Here is a 25,200-nt window from a genome sequence, read left to right as displayed (position 1 = left end):
TGCACTGGCTGGAGCGAGAAATAGCTCAATGGGCCCACCGACGGGGATCGATCTCAGACCGACCGCACATCAAGTGAACGTTTATACCACTGGGCTACGTCTCGCCACATTTCTCTATTAAATCCCATCATTTCAGTTGAATATGAAGGCACTTCCTATGTACTTTACATATATTCTAGACTGTATAAAACACACAAAATATGCTAAATATCCTCATGACATAAAAAGCCATGTAAAAAAAAAAAAATACACCTGAGAAATACATTAATTAAATAAACAACCAACCCAATTTCTCCTTGATGACGATGTATATTTACACAATGAACCAAAACAATAAAATCACAATGATCTTCTCTGGGGGCAAACGTAATAAGTGTTTTTTGTTTGGTTTTTCCCCGTTTTCAACAGTTTGCGAGTAAACCCCATTCAATTGCCTACATTGCACCAGAATCCAGACCCAGTGTCGAGGGTGAAGAAGAAACAAGTCCCTGCTAGTGGCCGACGATGGGCTGATTTGGGTTGTGGTGTAGCGTAGGTGGCAGGGTGGGGCGCTCCTCCAGTTTGTCGTATTCAAGGAGGAACTCCTTGGCCACCTTCCTCCAGTTCTGGGCGTCGAAGAAGTAATACGTTCCCCGTTCATATGTGTTCGTCTTCATCAGTGGTTCCATGCCTGGTGCTCTCGTCATCCACACTCTCTCCTCTTTGTGGTACCTCCAGTCTCGGTTGTACCTACGTTAACAAGATAAATAAGAATGTTTTTTTTTTTGTTTTTTTTTTTTTTACAAGTCATAAACTGAAACTCTGAAAGAACAAAAGTAATATAAAGTCGTTAATCGTAGAGTTCTGTTCAGCATAAATAGCTTGGGAAATAAGAGGCCTATCAATCTTAGAGAGCTTTGCTATTTAATTTTCAAGTTCAATAAAAATTTTAGAATTAAAAACTTTCAAAATATCTCATAACAGAATTAAAAATCTGTTTAATTTAATAATACAGTGTATACCACCATATTTCATCAGGCCCCCTTGAATTTGGTTTAGACAAAGTCCACTGTAATTTCTTTTTCGTTCTTTCAAACTTTGACAAAATTATGTACAAGAATTTAAAAAATTTCAAATTTTCTAATTTATTCATCAATTTTAATTGTTAAAAATGTTAGAATTAATTTTTTTTACTGCTTTGTGGAGCTTGATCCTGACAATCTCTAAACTAACTTTAAGAAATGCTGCACCAAATTTCAGGAAAATCCAATCAAATTCCAGGGGGGGGAAAAATAATTTTAAAGAATATATGACAGACATATCCCAGACAAATCAGTATTGGAAAACAAACGTCACAATGGAGCTAAATTAATAAAACTGTTACAGTATATTACTGAAGCTTGGTTTTGATATATCAAATTTAGATAATGACACTAATGCCAGTTGGTAACCAATCTGGTTTATAATTTTTACTATGCATCATTAAAAATTCTCCATCCTCATAGACTATAACATCACAACTCAAGAAAAGCACATTATCACTGAGCTTTTTTTTCATTTCAATTTATTTTCGTGCTTATATCCAATTAAGGTTCAAGCATGCTGTCCTGGGCACATACCTCAGCTGTCTGGGCTGTCTGTCCAGGACAGTGGGTTAATTGTTAGTGGTTAGTTGTTAGTGAGAGAGAACAGGGTGTAGTGATCTTACACCTAGTCATTGAGTTGTTAAAACGTGTTCTGGGTGGGAGCCTGTACAAGGGTGCGAACACAGTACCCACCAGCCAGTAGTCCGATGGCTTAACCACGACACCATCAGTATCACTGAGCTACATTGCACTGCTGTGGATCTGGAACCAGTAACACACTTACAATTCTGCTGCTGCCGCCAGTTGCAGCACATCACCACCATTCATGTAAAACAGAAAGAACAGAAGATCTTCTCCATATCGGTTCAGCTTTATTGGTGCCAACTGAAATAAACAAAAACAATGGAATATTTGTTTTATGAGACTTCAGCACATTTTTTTAAACAATGGATATTAATTGTCTAACATGTTTATTCCAACACTTCACTGACTTATTGAGAGAGAGAGAGAGAGAGAGAGAGAGAGAGAGTGAGAGAGTATCAGGCCCATTGGAAGGCAAATGATCTTATGACCTTTTGCATCTGAAACAAATGCTCTACCAATGAGCTACTGTAACAATCAAAAACATGCTTGACTCAGTATCACATTTAGGCTTTATTATTCAGATTAGAGTATTATACATGTATGTATAAATATAGAGACACATTTCACTAAAGCATTTGTATTTGATTTTCCATTCTTTCTTTCCAATCTTTAATAAATATTTAGTTTATGACTCTAAACAATCCCCATTCTATTAAACTAACAGCTGTGTTCATCTTTGTTTAGTGTTCAATGTTTTCGACACATAAACTTAAATATATACTTCCATAACAATATGTTTTGAAAACTATACTCACCTTGTCTCTAATGAATATATTTGTCAAATACTCAGCAGGGACGTGAAAATCTAAAAATGAACAGAAAATGTTATTAGCCAATAATGTTTACTTTCAGAGTTTTAACATAGGTATACACCAAAATATAACAGTTATGAAACATTAAATCTAAGCAATTTTGGAAAAAAGATCACAGTTATTCTAAGGGAATGAAAAAATTGAAGTTTATAATATAAGTTTGTTTTGTTTAACAACACCACTAGAGCACATTAATTTAGTAATCACTAGTTATTGGATGTCAAACATTTGGTATTTTGACATAGTCTTAGAGAGGAAACCTGCTTCATTTTTCTATTATTAGCAACAGATCTTATATGCACCATCTCTGGATAGCACATACCATGGCCTTTGATATACCAGTTGTGGTGCACTAGCTGGAACAAGAAATAGCCCAATGAGACTACCGATGGGGATCGATCCTAGATCAACCGCACATCAGGCGAGGGCTTTACCTTTGGGCTATGTCCCAGCCCTAAGGAAATGAAAACAGAACACAAACAAGTACACAAATATAAAGAAAACCTCAGTCATTATCTTAAAGAGGAATATTTAGCTTGTGTTAATATCAAATTCTTAAATTACTTATTTTGCTACGAAAACCAGCACAATGTTAAACATTATTTATATTAATTTTAAGCAGTGGTGTGTGTGTGGGGGAGGGGATAGTGATACTTATTTGTTTAAAACCTGAAATATCTTTTAAGAACTGAAAGTCTATGCCATACTCAAACAAAAGTCATTTTGAACATTTCAAATCCAATCCAATCAATTAATTTAGGTAACAAAAGCTGAAATTGGATAAAAAGTTTTTAAAAAACAGTTCACATATCCCTGTCAACTTTTCTGATGATGAACAGAATTATTCTGGTGTAAGTATACATAAAAGTAACAGCACATTTTTTTTCATATACAGTAACTGTAAAACATTTAAATATTTAAAAAAAACAATTTTATAATGTGCTTGCAGAGAAATGATTAAAATGCTCTGATTTAGTCTCCACAATTTAATAGTAGAACACTGGTGTATTTGTTTTAGGTTGTTTTGTGTTGTTTTTCGTTTAGCTAAACAAATTCATATCAGGTCTCGTTTCAAAACAAAAGATACACTTCAAAGTCATACCAATATCTTGGGGTCTACAAGGTGCATCGGCCCATGGTGACTGAAACGTACTGTACAAATTCCTGAAAACATAAGCAACATACACATCAACAATTAACCACAATTATACATACTTTCAAAATAACCGTGAACAAAACAAAATCAAATATACATTTATGTAGATTTTTTTTTTATATACATATATATATACTCAACAAAATTAATTTAGAGCCAGGAGATATTTTTGGCATTTTGCTTTAAAAATTATGATACAAAATACATTGGTTTTCAGTTTTACAAAACATACAAAGCTAGTATTTTTGTGTGCATCACTTGTCAAAATTAACTCAAAGAATGTTTACAAATCATCTGTGATCAAAATGTTTGCACATAATATAATACTAGTAAAAACTTAATTAATTTTTTTGAATATAATTATATATACAATGTGTAGTGTCAAATAATTAAGACATAAAAATCTTCTCTTAGTAAATAGACTAAGACTTAGTTCAACCTAAAGCTGCACATTTTATGTATGGCATATAAAGCTTATCAATGCAATCCAAAGTCTTAAGGTCGACGACAGTCACTTTTCGCACCCTTGTTTTGGCTTCGTACACAATAAATATAGCATATCTTACCGTAATTTCACTTGAAATCCATATTTTGTAAAAGGTACGGTACAATTTTTTTTAATCACGAGATTTTTTCCAAATACATTTAGGTGCATTAGTAAAGTTCAACCAAAACAATTTTCAATAGCAATTTTGCATTGGAATTTTTCCAGCATTGTTAAAATGGAAACGTCATGTACACAATTTATGGTTATTGTAAGGAGATGTAAAGTGACGTCATTGGAATACTGACATCATTCAAATTCAAAATTAGCTATATTATTACAATGCTTTGCCACATTAAAATAAAACCTGGTCTACTAACCTTGACCCCTGTCAAATTTCTATAATTCTGGACAAAATATTAATTTTAAGTTTTAAAAAATGAAAGAAATAAAAAGTACCTTTTGTCAAATATTATATTAAAAAATTACCTTTGGATACATTTTATTTATTGTGTACGAAGCTAAAAAAGGGTCCGAAAAGTGACTGTTGTCGACGTTAATTCAATTGAAAAGATTTATCCTATAACTGTCAAAATAGGTGATATGGTAGAATAATGTTGTTTTTCTTCCCTAAAGCTTTACAATCATTTGTATGATCTTTAGTATAAACACATAGAATAACACAAATAGTATATAAACGTGATTTGATTTTATAATATAATGAAATATTTCACACTGTAATTAAACAGCATACTAAAAAAAAAATGTTGGTCATAACGGTTACTGATAGAAAACCAAAATAATAAAAAATAAAAAATAATAATAAAATTAAAAATATTGTTAAAATGTATACTAAAACGCAAAAGAAACGCAGGTTCTCATTAAATTGGATATAAAATATTAAAAAAACAAAACGAAATGAAGATTTCAACATTTATTTTGGAGCTACACCAATTCGGCACACATTGGTGTTGGAAATGTTTGATTGAATTCCTTTTTGGCTATTGTTTCATGTCATAAAGTAGGGTGGGGGTCCATGTTAAAAATGTGAAAGAGACGACCTGTAGCATTGTCAAAGTCAGTATCGCGTGTGACCACCCTGGGCATTCAAACAGGCAGTGCAACGTCTCCTCATTGAGTTGACAAGCCGTTGAAAGAATGCCTGAGGGAGTGAGTTCCATTCATGGACCAATGCTGCCTCCAGCGCCTGCATATTCTGAGGTTGTCCGCGAGCCTGAAGGCGACGTCCGATTTCATCCCAGACGTGTTCGATAGGCGCCATGTCCGGTGATAAGGCTGGCCACGGCAACGTTGGGATGTTGTGCTGAGCCAGCAACGCCTGTGTTGCCCTGGCAGTGTGCGGCCTGGCATTGTCTTGCTGCAGCAAGCGCACACGTGGGTGAGCGGCAAAGAAGGGAACGAACGTGATTGTTGATGACGTCATTTTGGTACACGGCGGCATTAACGCGTTGGTCTGAACACATGAAGTTGTGTTCTGTGGTTGAATGAGAACCCACCCCACACCATCACACTACCCCCACGCCCCATCGGTCGGCCTGCAGAACGCAGCAGTCGGAGTAACGTTCATGTTGACGTCGCCATACTCGGATTCGGCCATCAGCGTTGGAAAGATTGTAACGGCTCTCATCAGTAAAAGAGAACTTGTTGCCAACTGGCCACGTCGCCATCTTTGATGTTGTTGCGCCCACTGTTGACGTTGTTGGCGGTGCCGAGGGGTCAATATTGGTCCCACATAAGGACGGCGGTTACGGAGTCCTGCTGCCCTCAGACGGCGTCGGACGGTATTGGCGGACACTGGACCACGTGGACCACGCACCTGGTGAGCGGTGTTAGCTGCTGGCAGCATCCGATTCCTAAGGTGGGTTCACCCGGATGTACCGGTCTAGGGCTGCGGTTGTCACCCCCGGGCGGCTGGTGCGTGGTCCGATCGTTCACAGATCCAGTGATTTGGTGACGTTGAGAAAGGCGTGCGATTGTCGAAACATGACATCCCAATTGTCTGGCTACAGCAGTACGGGTCTGTCCGGCTTGCAACATCCCGATGGCCATCCCTCGCTGGAGTTGCGTCAGTCGCGGCATTTTTAAAATGTGATTCTGTTGTCTGTCACTACTCAAATTGAATTTATGCGATTAAATCCAGGTGTGTAGGCTTTATAAGCATTTCAATGAGTGTGTTTGCACTGGATTCATGATACGGATGATCCAGCACGTGCAAACAACGTGTTTTGAGAATTCGTGACGTCACACAGGTAATGAAATTGACACGCAGGTGGGACTGCGGTGTGGGTGTGTGCCATGTCCTTTAACACAGTTGAGGTTCAATTCCACCAAAGATACTGCTTTACAAAGTGCAATTCTTTCGCATTTTCAGGACCTGCGTTTCTTTTGCGTTTTAGTATATTAAAGGGACTAATATTTTAGATGTTATCATTTTTATTTGAAAGGGATGACAATGACACTAAACAAAATCTGGTAACAGTTTTTGGGTAGCGCTAAAAATCTGTAATTGGTCATCTCTGATTTAATGTAATTCTACAATCTTTATCTTATAGTTATACCTACAACCAAAATACAACACGTACATCACGTACAAATGTATATACATACAACATCTGATGTGGATTTATTCATATTTGTTGACAACAGCTGTTTTTGCTTATTTGTGTTCCTCAAATTATCACAACTATCAGTAGAGTCATCTCAGATTATTACACTTACTACTACCACGATTACAACATGTCTGTTTAAAAAAAAGACACCGTAACAGGCTAAAGGTAGTGGAATTGGTCCCTATTTTACACCTTCCGTCTAATACTTCACAATTAATATAGCCAAAGACATAGTACATACACTGTATGTATAGTCTTGTATGTGGAAAAGTACACATAAAAAAGAAATCTATTCAGTTTAATGACCCCACAAGAGCTCATTGATTTATTAATTAATATTTGGGTAAGTCTGACGTATAATCTTTAGTGAGGATACCTGCCATATTTTTCTATTAGCAGCAAGGAAACTTTTATATGTACTTTCTCACATACAGAACAGCACAAACACACACACCATGACCTTTGATATAATTATGAGGCACTTGTGGGATAGGGGAGGGGAGGGGGAGCAACACTGATTAAACAATATGCAGGTGCACCATCAATTGTCCATTTCCCTTACAGACTGTAAATATTATGGCCATATTATTGTGTCAGTCATGGACATGATGTATTGTCTGGAATGATGGGGAGGGGAACCAATCCTATGATATCTAGCAACTGACAGGAACACTGTACAACTAAGATCAATCTTGGTCCTTATAAATGAGGTTGTATTGTTGTTTTTTTGTTTGTTTTAAATACTATAACATTACAAAGCAAGCATTGACAAAACACGACAAGAAGAAATGAATCCATAGACGTACGGTACATGAACAGAGGATTTGGACAAGGAGAGACACAGACACAATAACAGAATTTAGGGTATAACACGTGACGGTCATACCTTGCTGAGCTGCATACAAATAAAAACACAGGTATAAAAAGCAAAAACAAAATCAGAACTGTGCTTTAAATACACTTATGCCCCAACTTCATAACAACGCTAATTAATGGTTGGACTTCTAGCCAGCAGGTATACATATTACCTACTGCATCAAAAATAAAATGAAGTATTCATCAAATTATGTTAGCTTAGTAAAAACTGATTATGCCTAACCACGTTGTTTACATGTCAATTACTCTAGTAGTAATTCAGGGGTTCTAGAATTTTTGGGGATCAGTGATTTTAAAAAGTTACTAGCCATGATTAAAAGTTCACTAGCCCTACTTTACTTTAAGTTAATACAATTTTAATAAATAGTAATAAGAATCATATATGTTACCTTATAGAGCTTAAAAACACTAACATTGGGGGGTTAGGGTGAGGGCAGGATATTCATATTACAAAATAGACTTAACTGCAACATTTGACAAATATATTTTTCACTAGCCGTCGGGCATGGCAATAGTAGTTATTTACTAGCCCATCATAGAATATCACTAGCCATGGGAGTGGGGCTACCATAATCTAGAAACCCTGAGTATAAAATGTTATACATCTGTCATATTCATGTTTATTACGCTATATAAACATCACATTTTTACATGTCAATAAAATAAATTTACATTTTGTTTATTACAAGTGAAATTGCCCATTTATAACAAATAAATAAAAATTATTTCTACACTGTTCTAACACTTTGTCCAGCGCAGTTACTAGGCAGAGTATTCTGATTTTTAAATGAAACTGGACTACATTTTTTTTAATATCAAGTGGAGGCATAATAACATGCAGACAGAAGCCTATAGCTAAAAATACAACTGAATACTGTCGACTTACTGAAGCAAATACCACATACAAACCAAGTTCAAACAGCCTATATATTGCCAATAAAGTAATCTCCATATTTGTTTTTAATATTGTTGTGTTTTGGGGTTTTTAAATAAATTTTTAATACAAATAATTCTGTAAACACTCATGCTAATAATTCATATTATATTGGCAGAAAGAAGTGCAAAAAGAAAAAACAAGATTTCTTTGCCTAGATACGTTTTGACGTCATAATCAGTGCTTTACTATAGGCTTGACTTCACAACTGTTAGGCAACAAAAAACAACCCTAACTATGTTTTATTCATGTCAACAACTAACTTACATCATCAGCGATACGTATGTCACAGCTATGACGCAACGCTGTCTCTTATTCTCAACTTGCAAACTTGTTTGCAATAACAGTATTGTATGAAAATCTTCCATAAGATGATAAAGATTGATAATGGGCAGGCCCTAATCTGTCGGCAAAATGAGCGGTTTTCTTCGCCGAAAGTCGACTCAAGTCACTGAGTTATTAAAAGTAGTGAGAAGTCGAAGTCGCCGTAATATTTTGGACCTAATCAGATTTCAAAAACGAAATCATACAACAGACGTCAAGATCCCGACTTGTTTTTTGTCATAGCTCACTGGCACCGTGTCGCTGTATGTCGGACGGTGTTTTTTCATTGGCGTCAGACTGTATCCTTGAGTAATCGCAAACCTGCCTATTGTAATGACTGATTGATTTAATGAAATTATGTTTTTCCTTATTCAATTTATTATCAAAATCAACCAATTTGTTTTTTAATACTCATGCCAGTTTCTGCTGTGAAGAGATTAAATACATGTTGTGTAATGTCGACATTCTTCAGATACACCCATAACCGGGCTATTGTTTCTCAAAGTGACACGTGTCGCACAGTGTCCTGTGACCAGTCAAGAATTGTTAATCCTCGGCCACGTTCATTTCAGTAATGCCAGAAAATAATTATTAATACTTAATTTTAGCATACCAGCACGTTATCAACTAATTAATAATATTACATTTTTAATGAAACATATAACTGTTTTGTTTAAACTTTATTATCAGAAGTAGTTATTTATATAGGGAATAACTGGTTACTGTCTTAAGATATCGGCTTTATCCTGCGAAGATTAGAATGGCGAATGCAGCAAGGCGCTGCCTAGCTGCAATCGCCATTCGACCTGAGCAGGATAAAGCCGATATCTTAAGACAGTAACCAGTTATTTCTTTTATCCTGCAATCCTACAGGAATATTCGGAAAATCATTATTTATTCCAGTTTTGTGTATGCAAATCGAGTATTGTCAACCTAGAAAGGCTTTTGCCGTATGACGTCATATAAGATGCATGTACGTCATTATTGTAAGACGCTAGCTACATTATGTCACATTAAAAAAGCATTTCCAAATTCTAATTCATAAATAAATATACAAGTTTAGTATTGTTATTGCAAAACTTAAAGCTATTTGTATTTACTGAACTTAAACAAATGATTTAAAGAGAATGTTTATTGAAAATCTACTCTGAAATACTCGAGTCGAGTAGGGTTTATGTCACGTAACCTATATTTTTGGTCAGTGACCGAAAATATAGAGATTTATCTAGTCATCATATCTTGCCAATGTATACAGTGATTGCTGGGTAAATCAAAATATTATGATTAGAACAGTGTAAAATTCAGAATTTTTCCGATTGAACGCAGAAACTGGCAAAACGTTACGAAATGTACGATAAATGTTCACTTCGCCCCTTTCTTCTGGGAAAAGAGAAAAGAAAGAAAGAAATGTTTTATTTAACGATGCACTCAACACATTTTATTTATGGTTATATGGCATCAGACATATGGTTAAGGACCAGACAGATTTTGAGAGGAAACCCGCTTTCGCCACTTCATGGGCTACTCGTTCCGATTAGCAGCAAGGGATCTTTTATTTGCACTTTCTGGGAAGAGAGAAGTCACTTCTCCTACTTTTTCAATTCTAGATTAAGGCCTAAATGAGTAATAAATAGAATACCCAACTCGCTACTCGGCAATACTGTTTATCTTGCACTCATGAAATGATGCTGTTTTTTCCTCGCCAATGGCTCGGGAAGTACAACATTAATTCACTCATGCAAGATAAACGGTATTGCTCATGGCTCGTTGCATATTCTCTAAATAAGTGTTGAACCACACACTTTTTAACAGTACATTACCCTTAGATAAAATCAAATAACCGATAACGATAAAAGTGCTGTCACAACTAAATTTTGCAATAGCTTTTTGGGGTGACACTGCTGAGTGCCATCATGAATTTCAAGGACTGAAGAAGAAAATAAAAAAAACTATTATGGTTACAAAGCCCTACACTGACCTGACGTATTCTGGAGAGTTGAGATTAAGACCGAGTGTCGTGAGGTCTATACCAGGTGCTAATGCTACCAGGTTATGGTCATTCTCCGCCGCTCGGATAAACGTTAACAAACCAACAATTCCAAACTGATCGGTTACCATGCCAGATGGTATGTTCGATACAGTTCCTGAAAAAAATATAAAATAAATAAATAAACAATGTAAAAGATGGGGTCACAAAAAGAAAAGACTTTTAGGTTGATAAGTGTTATTAATTTAAGGTAACATGCTAGCAGATCAAAGTCCGTCTTATAAAAAATAAAACATTTGTTTTAAATCAATTACTATTAGGTGTCTTACATTATGACATGGTCTAATGAAAAAAACAACAAAAAACAACAAATACACTGCCACCACAAACACTATTCTTCCAGCTGGCAGCAATGACAGCAAGCACCACAACCTTTGGCATAGTCATGAATCACTGGTTGTAATGAGTGTGGGGGGGGGGGGGGGGGGGGGGGGATGGATCCTATAATCCACCACACAAGAGACAAGTTCTCTATGACAGAATTCTTAAAAGAAAATAAAGTTGACCCAGATATTTATAATAAATACTTGTATTTCAGGGAGCATTATCTTTTAAAAAAACATTTATTAGCAAGATTGCCAGTCAATTGAAAAATGATTAGTAACTAACACTTAATGTTTTACAATTGTGTAGCGATCTCTGAAATGTGCATAGTGAATTGGGACGCGATACTAAACAAAATGTTCCCTGCATTTGTTTCAGTGTATTATTTTCAACAGGCAGTGGTATACTGAAGGTCCTAGTGAATTAAAAATTACAACAATGGGTGTCACTGAATATTACTTCAATATCCCCAGCAAGATGTTTCAAGTCTAACAGTGTTTCTGGCAGAAAAAAAAATTGTGGGTATGGCACTATGGAATTGAATGCAACCACAGTCAACAGGGGGTATCGAGGGCCTCCCCCAGAAAGGAAAATGGGTTGTTAAGTTTAGACTTAGGGTTAAAAAAATCATACAGTAATGATATGAGTAATTAATTTTGTCAAAACTTTAAAAAAAAATCTTCAAACATATTTGGGTATGGCGCAATACCCATTTCCCATTTTACCCTCTGGCAGAAGCTATAATTTAAAAAAAGAGAAGAAAAACAAAAACTTTTCTGTAACATGAATGAATGTTTAACGACACCCCAGCACAAAAAATACATCGGCTATTGGGTGTCAACTATGGTATTTTCTTTAACAATGAAAATCAAAGGAAAGGATTGTTTGCTTAATAACACCCCAGATAAACATCTGTGAAAAGTAACCTACCACTGAACTATATCTCAACCTGGTTTTACGTATAGTTTGAAGAAATGAAAAAGAAAGCTGTGAATCTTCTCACCATCTTGATGAGTTTGTATCCCTCGTTTTGGTTGTGACGACTTATCTCCGTTCTTTGTGTCTTTGTTTGCTGAAGGATCAAATGCTCCTCCACCAGGGGCAGGCTAGGGAAAAGATTAACAATAAAATACACACTAAACTTACAAAATACTGCGCACAAACATATAATACAGTCACTGGCATAATTGAGGGTGAGTGGAATGGGAATGCCACAAAACACCTCTCCCCCCCCCCCCCCCCCCCCCCCCCCCCCCCGTCCCCCCCCCCCCCCCCCCCCCCCCCCCCCCCCCCCCACCCCCCCCCCCCCCCCCCCCCCCCCCCCCACCCCCCCCCCCCCCCCCCCCCCCCCCCCCCCCCCCCCCCCCCCCCCCACCCCCCCCACCCCCCCCCCCCCCCCCCCCCACCCCCCCCCCCCCCCCCACTATATTTCCCTGAAGCCGCATAACATGACTCATAAACAAGCTGGTTGGTCCCCCGCCCTCCCAATATAAAAACCTGACTATGCCAGTGAAAACAGTTAAAAGTCAGTGTTCGAGATTAACGGTATCCCGATATCCCGGGGATACCAGAATTTAATTTTGGATACCAGACTTCAAGAACCCAGTATACCACCGGGATGCCATATAATACTAAATTCTCAGGTGGGATACCAGATTTTGAAATGTTAGTATCCAACTGGGATACTGGCCAAATTTTTTAATCTCGAACACTGAAAGTTTGTTTTGTTTAATAACACCACTAGAATGAATGAATGAATGAATGAATGAATGAATGAATAAATGAATGTTTAATGACACCCCAGCATGAAAAGTACATTGGTTATTGGGTGTCAAACAAAGACTACATGGATGAATTGATGATCAACATCAATATAAAAACTCAAATTTAAATTTAACCTCAGTGTATAAGAGCTGTGCTAAAAATACAAATATCACAGGTAGGTAATATTAAAATTTATAATAAAAGTCTGTATCTTTGAGAAATTTCTACACAATGTCAGGTTGGAATCAAAATTATCCCTCCACATCCGATGCCTACAAGTAGTATGTTTATATTCCTTGTAACAGACTGCAGGTCAAATTCATACATATGGATACACCAAATATGTAAACCAGGGCTCAAAATAGTGGCCTGCGAAAAGCTGTCCATTTCTCAGACATAGCAGATGAACCAGCTAAGCCACCAAAAGATTTACACACAATCATCTCATCTGCTATTTAGCTCAAGCTTCAGTTATAGTTTATTTCCATAATGATCTAAAATATATCTTAGAGGTCCTAATTTTTCATACATCATCCGAAACCATATATTATTATATTTTCAGAAGTCCATATTTTTTCTTAGCAGGACATAATTCTGTTTGCCTGCTATTTAAAAACGTAACAGCAGGCCATATTTTACTTCCTATTTCGAGCCCTGTAAACTGGCCAACTAGGTTAAATTCACTCACCATGTACGGGTTGGGTGGACCAAATAAAGCACTAACTGTTTTCCTTCCAGAGTCATTAGCTGCTGAAGATGGTGGGTCTGGAAAAATAATGATGTTAAGGTTGAAATTTACACATTATGATGTTAAGGTTGAGATTTACACATTATATTAAGGTTGAAATTTACACATTATGATAATATTAAGGTTAAAATTGACACATTATGATAATATTAAGGTTGAAATTTACACATTATGATAATGTTAAGGTTGAAATTTACACATTATGATAATATTAAGGTTGAAAATTAAGGTTGAAATTTACACATAATAATGTTAAGGTTGAGATTTACACATTATGATAATGTTACGGTTGAAATTTACACATTATGATAATGTTATGGTTGAAATTTACATATTATAATATTAAGGTTGAAATTTACACATGCTGATATATTATTAAGGTTGAAATTTACACATAATATCCAAGAACATCCTAAACTAGCCACACGTCAGGTAAGTGCTTTACAACCGAGCTACGTCCCACCTCTTAAAACCAATATTTGTATATTTATATATATACCTTAATGCATAACCTAAACTAATCTGAAACAAATTATAATACTATAACCAGAGAATTGTGGGAAGTTGTTTAGTTTGCACTTATTGGTCAAATGCAGTTAATTCTGAGTTAGTGTGTTAACCAGAAGTTAAAAGTGTGTTTCAGCAACAGTTTTTTTTAACCAGAGATTAGGAACCAGTAGTTAAGTAACCCAGGCTTTGAACAACTAGGTCCTGGCTCCAGAACTGATCATTTAGGGTCAGTAAGAGGCACCGTAATTAGTATTTTAGATCTGGTGGTAACTTAGTGGGTGATGGGTATATAAAAGGAATTACCTCTTCCCACCTCCCCCACACAAATGTGGTCAACAGTCACTCTTCACACCCTTGTCCAGTCATTGTACACAATAAACATAGTACATCAAATGGTAATTTTTTATTATGATGTATTTGACGAAAGATTCGTTTTATTTCTTGCATTTTTATTTTATTTAATTTTTGTCTAAAATTATGGAAAAAATAAAAACATACCGACCTGTAAATGGTGCTGTCTGCTCAATACCGTTTTTACAGGGTTTTTTATTTTAATTTGGCAAAGCATTGTAATAATACAGCTAACAGTTGAATTTGAATGACGCTACTTTGCATCTCCTTACAATAACAATAAACTGGGTACATGACATTTTTGTTTTCAAAAGTCAATTGTCTGCTAGACCTAATGATGATTCACGAAATACTGACATCTTTCTATTTTTCCACGACATTTCAAGACTTGGCCTCTATTCAAGGCACTTTTCTATATTTTTTAATGCAAAATTCTGTACCGTAGGTTTGCAAACATACTTTCCTGTTATTGTTTTCATGATGCTCTGAAACATGGTCTCTAATCGAGGCAGGCCTCTATTCAAGGCAGGCCTCTATTCAAGGCAGGCCTCTATTTATTTTGTTATTCTCTGAGACCCGGCCTCTATTCAAGGCAGGCCTCTATTTATTTCGTTATTCTCTGAGACCCGACCTCTATTCAAGGCAGGCCTCTATTTATTTCATTATGCTCTGAGACCCGGCCTCTATTCAAGGCAGGCCTCTATTGTTTTCGTGACGCTCTGAGACCTGGCCTCCAATCGAGGCAGGCCTCTAGTCAAAGATTTACAGTATAATATTATGCAGACAATAGATTGGACCTGTTGAAATAAGGCCAGTTAGGATTTCAGTGCGATACTCACTTGTGGACCCAGGAAGGGCAGGGAACTCTTCTGCTGTGATGTTGAATTCTGGCGTCTGTTCCTGCACAGGCTTGCTTACCAAACCTACTGACAACAATAATGTCCTTACAATTATGTTACCCAAACGAGGGCTTTCAATGAAGATTAGCATTTTATACAGTATTAAGATTTCCAATCATATGGTATCAGAAGATGAAGCACATATTAACAAATATATGCCACACCAGTCAGTTAAATATATATATTATACTACACATGCTTAAAAATTAAAATATATTATCTGCCAATGGAGATTTAAAAAAAATTGTAACAGAAATTATTGATAAATGCAATTAAATCCAGAAAAAAACAGACGTATCCAAATAGAAGTGAATATGGTTTTTTGGTGTGTTTTTTAACTAAATTAATGTTATCAGGATTTCTTAAGGTAAAATTTGATTAAAATATGACCATGAAAAAACCCCCCACCTGATTCCAACACTAGTTCTTTTCTCTATAAGCAATTTTCAACATACAAGTCAGATCATATCTCAACTTGTGAGATACAAGTCATGGAGCACTGGTTGGAACAGGAAAGCATTTATAGGTCTATCCAATGAGAGGAAATCAATCTCACATCAGCGAAGTGGGGCTCTACCACTGAGCTACATCCTACACAAATCTATGTAAATCATTCACATCTCAGATGATGCACAAAGCAAGTGACCTCTTTATAAATGACAGAATACTTTGTTTAAGCACATTTTATTATTCACTGTATTGAATTTTAACAGCACAATTAGTAGATGTTACAAAGGTTACAATATATCGTAATTAATATGAGTGCAAACAACAATGGCAGGTTTAAACTTTGTTAGCATAAACAGTGTACAGGTAAATCTGCTCCAAGGCCACATTGTGTTCTGACCGATCGTCAGATGTATCAGACTACTAAACAAATTAATTATACATTTAGACATGATCATTTCCTTTATATATTTATATAATAAAAATATACACAAATATAGTAATACTATTAAGTATTATAAAATTCAGGTTTAAAATATGTTTAAATGTTGAACATAACTTAAAAAAAATTTACTACATTTTTAAATACTGAAAATTTAATAGATATATTTTTTTTAAACCCACCCAAAAACTCAATAAATTAAAATGATAAAAGTTACATTAACAGTATTAATTACTGTAATATATATTAAAATAATTGAGCAAATATCATTTTTATTAATCTTGGACATAAAAAAGCACAACTCTTTTTGCATATTTCTGCATAATAACTTTTCAGCAAGATGAAACATCTACTGACCTCATAACCTTAAAGAAGAACATTGAAATCAGGTCTGAAATGTTATAACTGTACAGCCTTTCAGCAAAGAACATGAATATTGAAATCAAGTCTGAAAAAGTCTTTCAGAAGATAGAACAACTGACTCTAACTTTAGACAACAATATTAAAATTAAGTCTGAAAAAGACTTTCAGCAGATGTTTTAACTGACTGTCCACCTCTGTCCAGCAGATATTATAACCTAGTCAAGTAACTTTGGAAAGAATATTAAAATCAGACTGAAATTGTATCACAACCTTTCAGCAGATAAGACATCTTACTGACATGGAGACTGTATTAAAGACTTTAGAGAAGAATGTTAAAATCAAAAACAGGTAAGAAATTTTATCAGAATCTTTGAACAGATAAGGCGTTTAGTGGCCTGAGAGCGAATATTACAACTGAGTGATCCTAACTGTGTAGTTCTCAACAGAAAAAGTGGTTTAAGTGTTGGGAAAGAGAAAGAAATTTGGTGACAGCTAATGCTATGATAAGTGAAAAACGAAGAAAAACTAAAATATTGATTCATTTCCCATGGTATTTCTGCCTAATGATCCTCAAAGCTCTTTTTTCTCTCTCTCTTTTTTCTAAATAAATTTGTTTCTCAGTTTGCTCACTCTGATTTCTAAAACAAATTATTTTGGGAGGTGCTGCCTTAATTAAACAGAACTTTTAATGTATAAACAAATTCTACACCTATGTTGGGGGTTTTTTTGTTGGTTTTTTTGGTTCTTAAAGTGTTATTTCTTAGGTAAATATTATCCCCGAATGATGTCTTTCATTTAAAGTTCAAGTCATTTGAAGTTTTTTTATGTGTACACACATATTAGGTACTATATTCTTACCATAGCTCCTAGGTGTGGGGACAGGGTTGGGCGCGAGATTTGATCTGTTACTAAGTGATGGAAATTCGTTCAAGTCTAATGACAGATGGTTTTCACCTGCAAAAAAAGGACAACACCTTGCTACTTTTTAATTAATTTTTTTTTAACCATCACAACAAAAAACACAGAGTTAAAAAAAAAAAAAAAAAAGAATATAAATTACTTCCTTTACATCAGGGATGAAAAAAATGAATATAAATACTAAAAGAGAATGCAAAACTTGAATAACTGAAAACAGAAAATTGCCAAATAAAACTTTTTTCTCAACAATTACAGTGCACAAAAAAAGGCATTTTTTCCCAGCCAGCTATGAGAACAATGTGTTTGTTTCCCTATAGTTTAACTGGATATACAGCTGGTCCTGGTTGGAGATCTTGCACATTCCAATTAGTTTATGGGCAGCGTATGCCAGCTTACACAGGTTAAATTAGTACACTGTTGTTTTTCTCAATAAAATCTTGTTTGAAATTTTAAAATCTCTTTCTCAAAAACCCATTTTACATTCAAATACTGACACTGGCATGCTTGTTTAAAATTTCCATAACAGTACAACAGTCAAATATCATGCACAGACAAGCAAACACATTAAAATATATATATTTTAGTAAAAATAAAATGGAAAATTTAATTTTTTCAGAATAAAATCAAATAATAATAATTTAAAAAATCAGATTAGAACAAAAGAAATTAATTAGCCAAGGCATCTCATCCCTGAATTATTTGACAATATGTTTTTATTTAAGTAAAACTATTTAGCTTAATACAGAAAGATTTGCTTTTAAATTTATTCACTAGAAAATTAAAGATCTTGTTTAACGACACCACTAGAGCACTGATTTATTATTAACCATGGGCTATTCGATGTCAAACATGTTGGTACTTTCTACTCATAGTTGCCAGAGGAAACCCGCTACATTTTTCCATTAGCAGCAAGGAACTTTAATATGCACTTACCCTTAGACATGACAGCACGTACCATACATGTAGCTATCAGTCATGGGGCAATGTTTGGGACAGTGGGGGGGGGGGGGAGAGAACAATCAGAGAATGGCTCCACTGAGGTGGTTTGATCCTACGTCGCAAGTACCTCAGCTGAGTGCTCTACCGACTGATCCAGTGATGTCTAGTTGAACGAGTGGCTCACATATATGTAGGTCACGCTTGATTAACCCGAGTTAAAATCAAAGACTGAATGCTAATATAATTGTTTTAAAGACGTTGCATATTATTTGAGGAATCAGCGTATTCTACTTTAATATATGATTGAAGAGTTTAGCATATTTGATATATATTTTGTTTCAACTAAGCAAAACAATTTTACAATAAATTTGTTAAAAGTTAGTTTGCAACCATGGGAAACTTTTTATAAGAAAACTTTTTTTGAATACAGAATATTTATTACACAGTTTATTATCAAAAATTATTAAATATTTATTTTAAACACACTAAAAAAGAGAAAAAAGAAAAGAAAAACAAGTCATGCATTTAATACATTGCAACATGTAACTACATCTAACAATTAATTAAAATTAATTTTTAACAGGCTGTTCCTTCCCCCCCCAATACATTAATAATTGGCTCTAATTATATTTCCAAATGTCTATGTCAACACCATCACATAACCTACAATGATTAAGCATAAGAGAAATACATTTGTCCACACCATCATATTAATATCTGTCCACACCATCACAATAATTGTAGTTACAAGACAAGGCTGATTTAAAGCAGAGGGGAAAATGTGTCTACACCATCACACTGTCTAAACCATTACAGTGACTATAATTAAACAGAAGATGTCTAGATGAGCAGAATGCCTACAGTTGATGGCTGATCGAAGTCCACTGGAAAAGTGTTTATGTCCACACCATTACATAGTTACAAGGAAAGAAATGAGTCTTTGATGACACGCCAGGACATGGTTTAACCAGTAGCTATATGTCAAATAAATGGTATTATTTGACTATGTTATGAAGTGAGAGAAAGAAGAAATCCACTGCCATAAAACAGATCTTTATGGTATTCTTTATATACATGTAGAAGAAGAAAAAAAAAAGGACCAAAAAAAGAAGAAGTCAAATTACAACTCTGCTACTCTCTGAATAAAGTTAAAGTCTGTTTTGTTTAATGACACCACTAGAGCACATTGATTTATTAATTATCAACTATTAGATGTCAAACATTTGGTAATTTTGACATATGGTTCTAGAGAGGAAATCCATTATATTTTTCCATTAATAGAAAGGGATCATTTTATAAGCACCATCCCACAGACAGGATACCACATACCATAGCCTTTGATATGCCAGTCGTGGTTCACTAGATGGAACGAGAAATAGCAAAATTTTGGGATCGATGCTAGACCTACTGTGCATCGGGCAAACACTCTACAACTGGGCTACATCCCGTCCCTTTGAAACATGGTTTAGGATTCTTTTAGTAATGTTCACACAAGTTGTTAGTTTGTTATACTTGTATTTGTAAATATATATATATGTACAGGTTTTGAAAAAAAGCATAAACTGTTTAAGTTAAAGTTTGTTTTGTTTAACACCACTAGAGTACACGCTACTTTTTTCCATTAGCAGCAAAGGATCTTTCATATGCATTTGCCCACAAACTGGACAGCACATACCACAGCCATTGATATACCAGTCATGATGCACTGGTTTGGATGGTGGAAAAAACCCAATCAGAGCATGGGCCCACTGAGGTGGTTCGATCCTACGAAGCAACAGGACCCCGGGCAAGCGCTGGACATTATGAGGCAAATCCTGCCCATATACTTCTTAATGACATATCTTTAATCACATGTGGACCGGCCTCGGTGGCATCGTGGTAGGCCATCGGTATACAGGCTGGTAGGTACTGGGTTCGGAGGCATGGGATTTTGATTCCAGATACCGACTCCAAACCCTGAGTGAGTGCTCCACAAGGCTCAGTGGGTAGGTGTAAACCACTTGCAACGACCAGTGATCCATAACTGGTTCAACAAAGGCCATGGTTTGTGCTATCCTGCCTGTGGGAAGCGCAAATAAAAGATCCCTTGCTGCTAATCGGAAGATTAACCCATGTAGTGGCGACAGCAGGTTTCCTCTCAAAATCTGTGTGATCCTTAACCATATGTCTGACGACATATAACCGTAAATAAAATGTGTTGAGTGCGTCGTTAAATAAAACATTACTTTTTTTTTTAATCACGTGATTTAGTTTTAATCTATATTGTATCCAGTGTTTATCAGCAGGTTTATTAGCAGATACAGGTGCCAAACATTTTTTAAACAGCCTTCTAGTTTCAAAGATAAAGAACATCCTGTTTATCACAACTATCCCAGCTATTCACTTAGTATACATGCATAGAGATGACGACGTGGGGGTGTATCTGTCAAAGCATTCTGCATTTATTTTCTACAGAACACAAGACATACTTCCAGACATTAAGGTAATATCTAGCAATTTACATTCAGAACCAAATCTCTTCAACATTTCGAAAGCAATGAAACACTTTTACTGTTTGTAATAACTTTTCAAAGATTTACAATTTTAATGGCTTGCCTGGTTTTAGCAATCTGCTGTGCAGAAACAAATTATGTCACAGGGCTAGCTTTGGGTGAGCAGAACATTTCACCAAATAAAGTCTCTATTAAACTTGGTGAATACGGCAAGTGCCAGAGTTAGCCATGTGTTGATCTGTTCAATCGTGTAAACGTACATGTGCTTAAAAACAAGTGGTAGTTGGTTTATTATTGTCTATAACATTATGAAGCCTTCATTTCATGCACAATAATTAGTAGCGCTTGTAGGTGTTTTTTTTAAAATTCTCTTTTTACTTTTAGTACTGGTACAAACTTGAATAAATCTAAATCAATATCAAACCCTGTACATATATAACTTTAATATTAATGCTTTAAATACATTAGTAGGAATTAGAAAGATAATTTAAAGGGACAGACCCTAGTTTCGGCTCATGAAAATATACACTAAGTTCAGTTAATCTCCAAACCTGTAACATATTTGGATACAGTTACAATTGAGTCAAACATGAGTTTGTGACTCTGAAATGGTGAAATACCCTCTAAAAATAGACGAAAACTTGACTCCAGAACTGTTACTTCTAAGACGCATGTGCATTTTTAAATATATGAGAAATGTATTTTGTGGTATTAAAAACACCAGGAAAACCAAAAACATGTACAGAAATGGATGATCTAACCAATAAAATCTAAGTAAATATGATTTCAAAATGGATCTAATAGTCAAAAATATTCCTTAGTGTTTAAAAACTAGGGTATGTCCCTTTAATTAAAAAAATATTAAGTTAAAAAGTATTAAGAAAGAGGAATAAATAACATTTGCATAACAGAAGTGTTGAGTAATCGAAGAAGAAACTTGGTTGCAGTCTGATAGCACCCAAATTGATCGTATCCAGTTTTGTTTTACTGCCGTTAAGCATTATTATTTTTTTAAATGGTCAGATTAAATGAAGCCAACACTGTAAAAACCACTGTAAGCCTGTTAATTAAGCAACATACAATTTAACAAACCTTGTCTACTTCCTGGGAAACCGAAACTGTTTGCTATACTGGTTATTGGTCCGGCACTGGAAAAAAGAAGAAAAAGAAACCCAATAATTTACTTGCAACATGAAACATTACCAAACTGCAAATTACAGTTGGTGTAATTTAAGTTTTCATTAGTACATGGTTTCTTACTTCTGAAGGTAACCAAGTAGTGGTTTATATGAATTACTTATAATTGTAACATGTATTTTTAGTACAACAAAACAGTGTGACAGAGAGAAAAAGAGGGATGGGGAGGAAGGGGAAGGAGAGAGGGAAAGGGAGTGAGTTGTGCAGAGAGAGAGAGAGTAAAGTAAAGTAAAGTTTGTTTTATTTAACGACGCCACTAGAGCACATTGATTTTTTTATCTTATCATCGGCTGTTGGACGTCAAACATATGGTCATTCTGACACTGTTTTTAGAGGAAACCCGCTGTCGCCACATAGGCTACTCTTTTTACGACAGGCAGCAAGGGATCTTTTATTTGCGCTTCCCACAGGCAGGATAGCACAAACCATGGCCTTTGTTGAACCAGTTATGGATCACTGGTCGGTGCAAGTGGTTTACACCTACCCATTGAGCCTTGCGGAGCACTCACTCAGGGTTTGGAGTCGGTATCTCGATTAAAAATCCCATGCCTCGACTGGGATCCGAACCCAGTACCTACCAGCCTGTAGACCGATGGCCTGCCACGACGCCACCGAGGCCGGTCCAGAGAGAGAGAGAGAGAGAGAGAGAGAGAGAGAGAGAGAGAGAGAGAGAGAGAGAGAGAGAGGGAGGGAGGGGGGGGGGGGGGGGAGGGATGAGAGAGAGAAAGAGGGACGAGAGAGAGAAAAAGGGAGAGAGAGAGAGAGAGAGAGAGAGAGAGAGAGAGAGAGAGAGAGAGAGAGAGAGAGAGAGAGAGAGAGAGAGAGAGAGATGAGAGAGAAAGAGGGAGGGACGAGAGAGAGACAAAGAGGGAGGGAGGGACGAACGAGAGAGAGAGAGAGAGAGGAGAGAGAGAGAGAGAGAGAGAGAGAGAGAGAGAGAGAGAGAGAGAGAGCACACATTCATATCTACTCAAGTAGTTATCGGTCTTAAGAAGCCATTACACGATCGATACTACTTCATCATCTAATAGAATACAAACTGGCCTGTAAACATGTTCAGGACCATGAGCTTTCAACATAATTAAAGTTGTAGATACTGTTTTTGTAACAAATAATTACAAAATTCAAAGCAATTTTACTATTAATAAGAATATTTAAGTTCTATTTATGCCAAAATATGTCATAAAACAAATGCTGTTTTTCCAAAGGAAATGTATGGGTTTTTTTAATGCATCCTCACCCTGTTTACTAAATGTCTAACATATGATGACTGCAACACATGGTTTAGAGAATGTGAAAACCGATTAGTAGCAGATAGCAGAGAATAATTTATATGCTGCATCCTGGTTGGATTGGGAAACAACTTAGTGGAACAACCAAGAGGTATCAAACCAATAATTTTACTGCACTTTAGGCAAGCACGTTCCCACTGAAAACTACAACCCTTTCCCATTGTTGGGAGTGATTACACTCAAGCATTAACATAAAGCTTTGTGATAGAAAAAAAGAAATGTTTTACTTAACGCTTTTTGCTTTTTGCACAGTTTAATTCCGGTCATATGGTGTTTGATATATGATTAAGGATCACAAAAATAATTAGAGTAGAAACCCACTGCCACTCAATGATCTACTCTTTCCAATAATTAGCAGCAAGGAATCTTTTATAGGATAGTGCATACCACAGCTTTTTTTACACCAACTGTGAAGCAATGGCTGGAATAAGAAATAACCCAATAGCCCCACCGATGGAGGTCAATTTTAGATTGACCGCACATCAGGGAAGCACTTTACCAACTGGTTACATCCTGCCCCCATATAAGTATTGGTATGCACAAATCAGAATTCATACATGACAATATACTTACCTGTATGTGCTGCAGAGGAGAAAAGAAACAGAAAGTAAAATCCTATTGTTTATTTGAAAACAAAATCCAATTTTTATCTGTACACAAAAGCTACAAACAAAAAACACACTATTACTTATGAAAAAATAAAAACCCACCCATAAATAACTGATTCTAGAAAAACAAATGTACGGTACAATGACTAAACATGTCATGAGTATATAACATAGTAAGTTGTAAACAAATGGCTATATTGAATATTAAAGAGACTGTCCCAGGTGTGCAGCCAATGTAAGATGTTTCCGACAAACAGCTTTTTTGGCGAACTAAAATCATTATATCAAATGCATGTTCTTGTTTAGAATACTAGTGTGTGTATATCTAATCTGTTTGTGGTCGTGTGCTAATGTCTGTAGCAGTCATTTTTTAGTTTACTTCACATTACAAATGTACAAAATCATTGGATGGTAAAATCCATGTGCCAGTGTTTATTATTTTTTATAGCCAATAGGCAAAGGCATGCACTAACCTTCCAAATGCTGATGATAACGTTGTACGTTTCTGAAGGTTTCCGATGGCTTGTTGCTGGGTTTGATTCTGACCAAGCACACTTCGTGGACCGATGGCAGATAAGCTGATAAGTCGACAATAGAACACATGTTTTAAGATCATAGATACTATAGCTGTGTTCACATTTACATAAGTTAAACTGACTTAGAGACAAGCTATAGGGAACCAAATGTGAACTGATCAACACTACCACACAGTTTATCAGGAACATACAAATCCTAATCTAAATTAAGAGTTGTAACCAACAGTGTTTGAACGCAGAAGAAGAGAAGAAAATGACTTAACTATACCGGTTTAGCTCAAATACGTTTTGGTTGGAAATGACGAGTATGCACACAGGTAATAGTTATAGCGATATAAGACGGAAGTGTAGTTATCCGCACCTGCGCAAGACATCAAAACAACAATGGACTAAGACTC

The 25,200-nt window shown here is 35.7% G+C and overlaps 1 protein-coding gene across 10 annotated transcripts in view; it reads right to left on the bottom strand.

Annotated features, from left to right (window-relative positions):
• Positions 1 to 289: 289 nt before the first annotated feature.
• The window catches only part of LOC121370494 (CCR4-NOT transcription complex subunit 2-like), a 43,920-nt gene continuing 19,009 nt past the window's right edge, over positions 290 to 25,200 (bottom strand). For 4 of the 10 annotated variants that reach the window (XM_041495759.1, XM_041495763.1, XM_041495760.1 and 1 more), the window contains 12 exons: positions 24,740 to 24,844; positions 24,232 to 24,240; positions 22,262 to 22,317; positions 17,679 to 17,774; positions 15,509 to 15,595; positions 13,749 to 13,825; positions 12,300 to 12,402; positions 10,904 to 11,069; positions 3,624 to 3,685; positions 2,465 to 2,514; positions 1,849 to 1,949; positions 290 to 729 (listed from right to left, as the gene is read on the bottom strand). In XM_041495759.1, the coding sequence (XP_041351693.1) occupies positions 492 to 729; positions 1,849 to 1,949; positions 2,465 to 2,514; positions 3,624 to 3,685; positions 10,904 to 11,069; positions 12,300 to 12,402; positions 13,749 to 13,825; positions 15,509 to 15,595; positions 17,679 to 17,774; positions 22,262 to 22,317; positions 24,232 to 24,240; positions 24,740 to 24,844 (1,150 nt within the window). In that variant the 3' untranslated portion in view covers positions 290 to 491. The remainder of the gene's footprint in view (positions 730 to 1,848; positions 1,950 to 2,464; positions 2,515 to 3,623; positions 3,686 to 10,903; positions 11,070 to 12,299; positions 12,403 to 13,748; positions 13,826 to 15,508; positions 15,596 to 17,678; positions 17,775 to 22,261; positions 22,318 to 24,231; positions 24,241 to 24,739; positions 24,845 to 25,200) is intronic. The other 6 variants (XM_041495761.1, XM_041495765.1, XM_041495766.1 and 3 more) reach the window with 6 other exon arrangements.

Source organism: Gigantopelta aegis, chromosome 4 (genome assembly GCF_016097555.1).
Source record: "Gigantopelta aegis isolate Gae_Host chromosome 4, Gae_host_genome, whole genome shotgun sequence".
NCBI lineage: Eukaryota > Metazoa > Mollusca > Gastropoda > Neomphalida > Peltospiridae > Gigantopelta > Gigantopelta aegis.
This window is presented reverse-complemented; position numbering and strand designations above follow the sequence as displayed.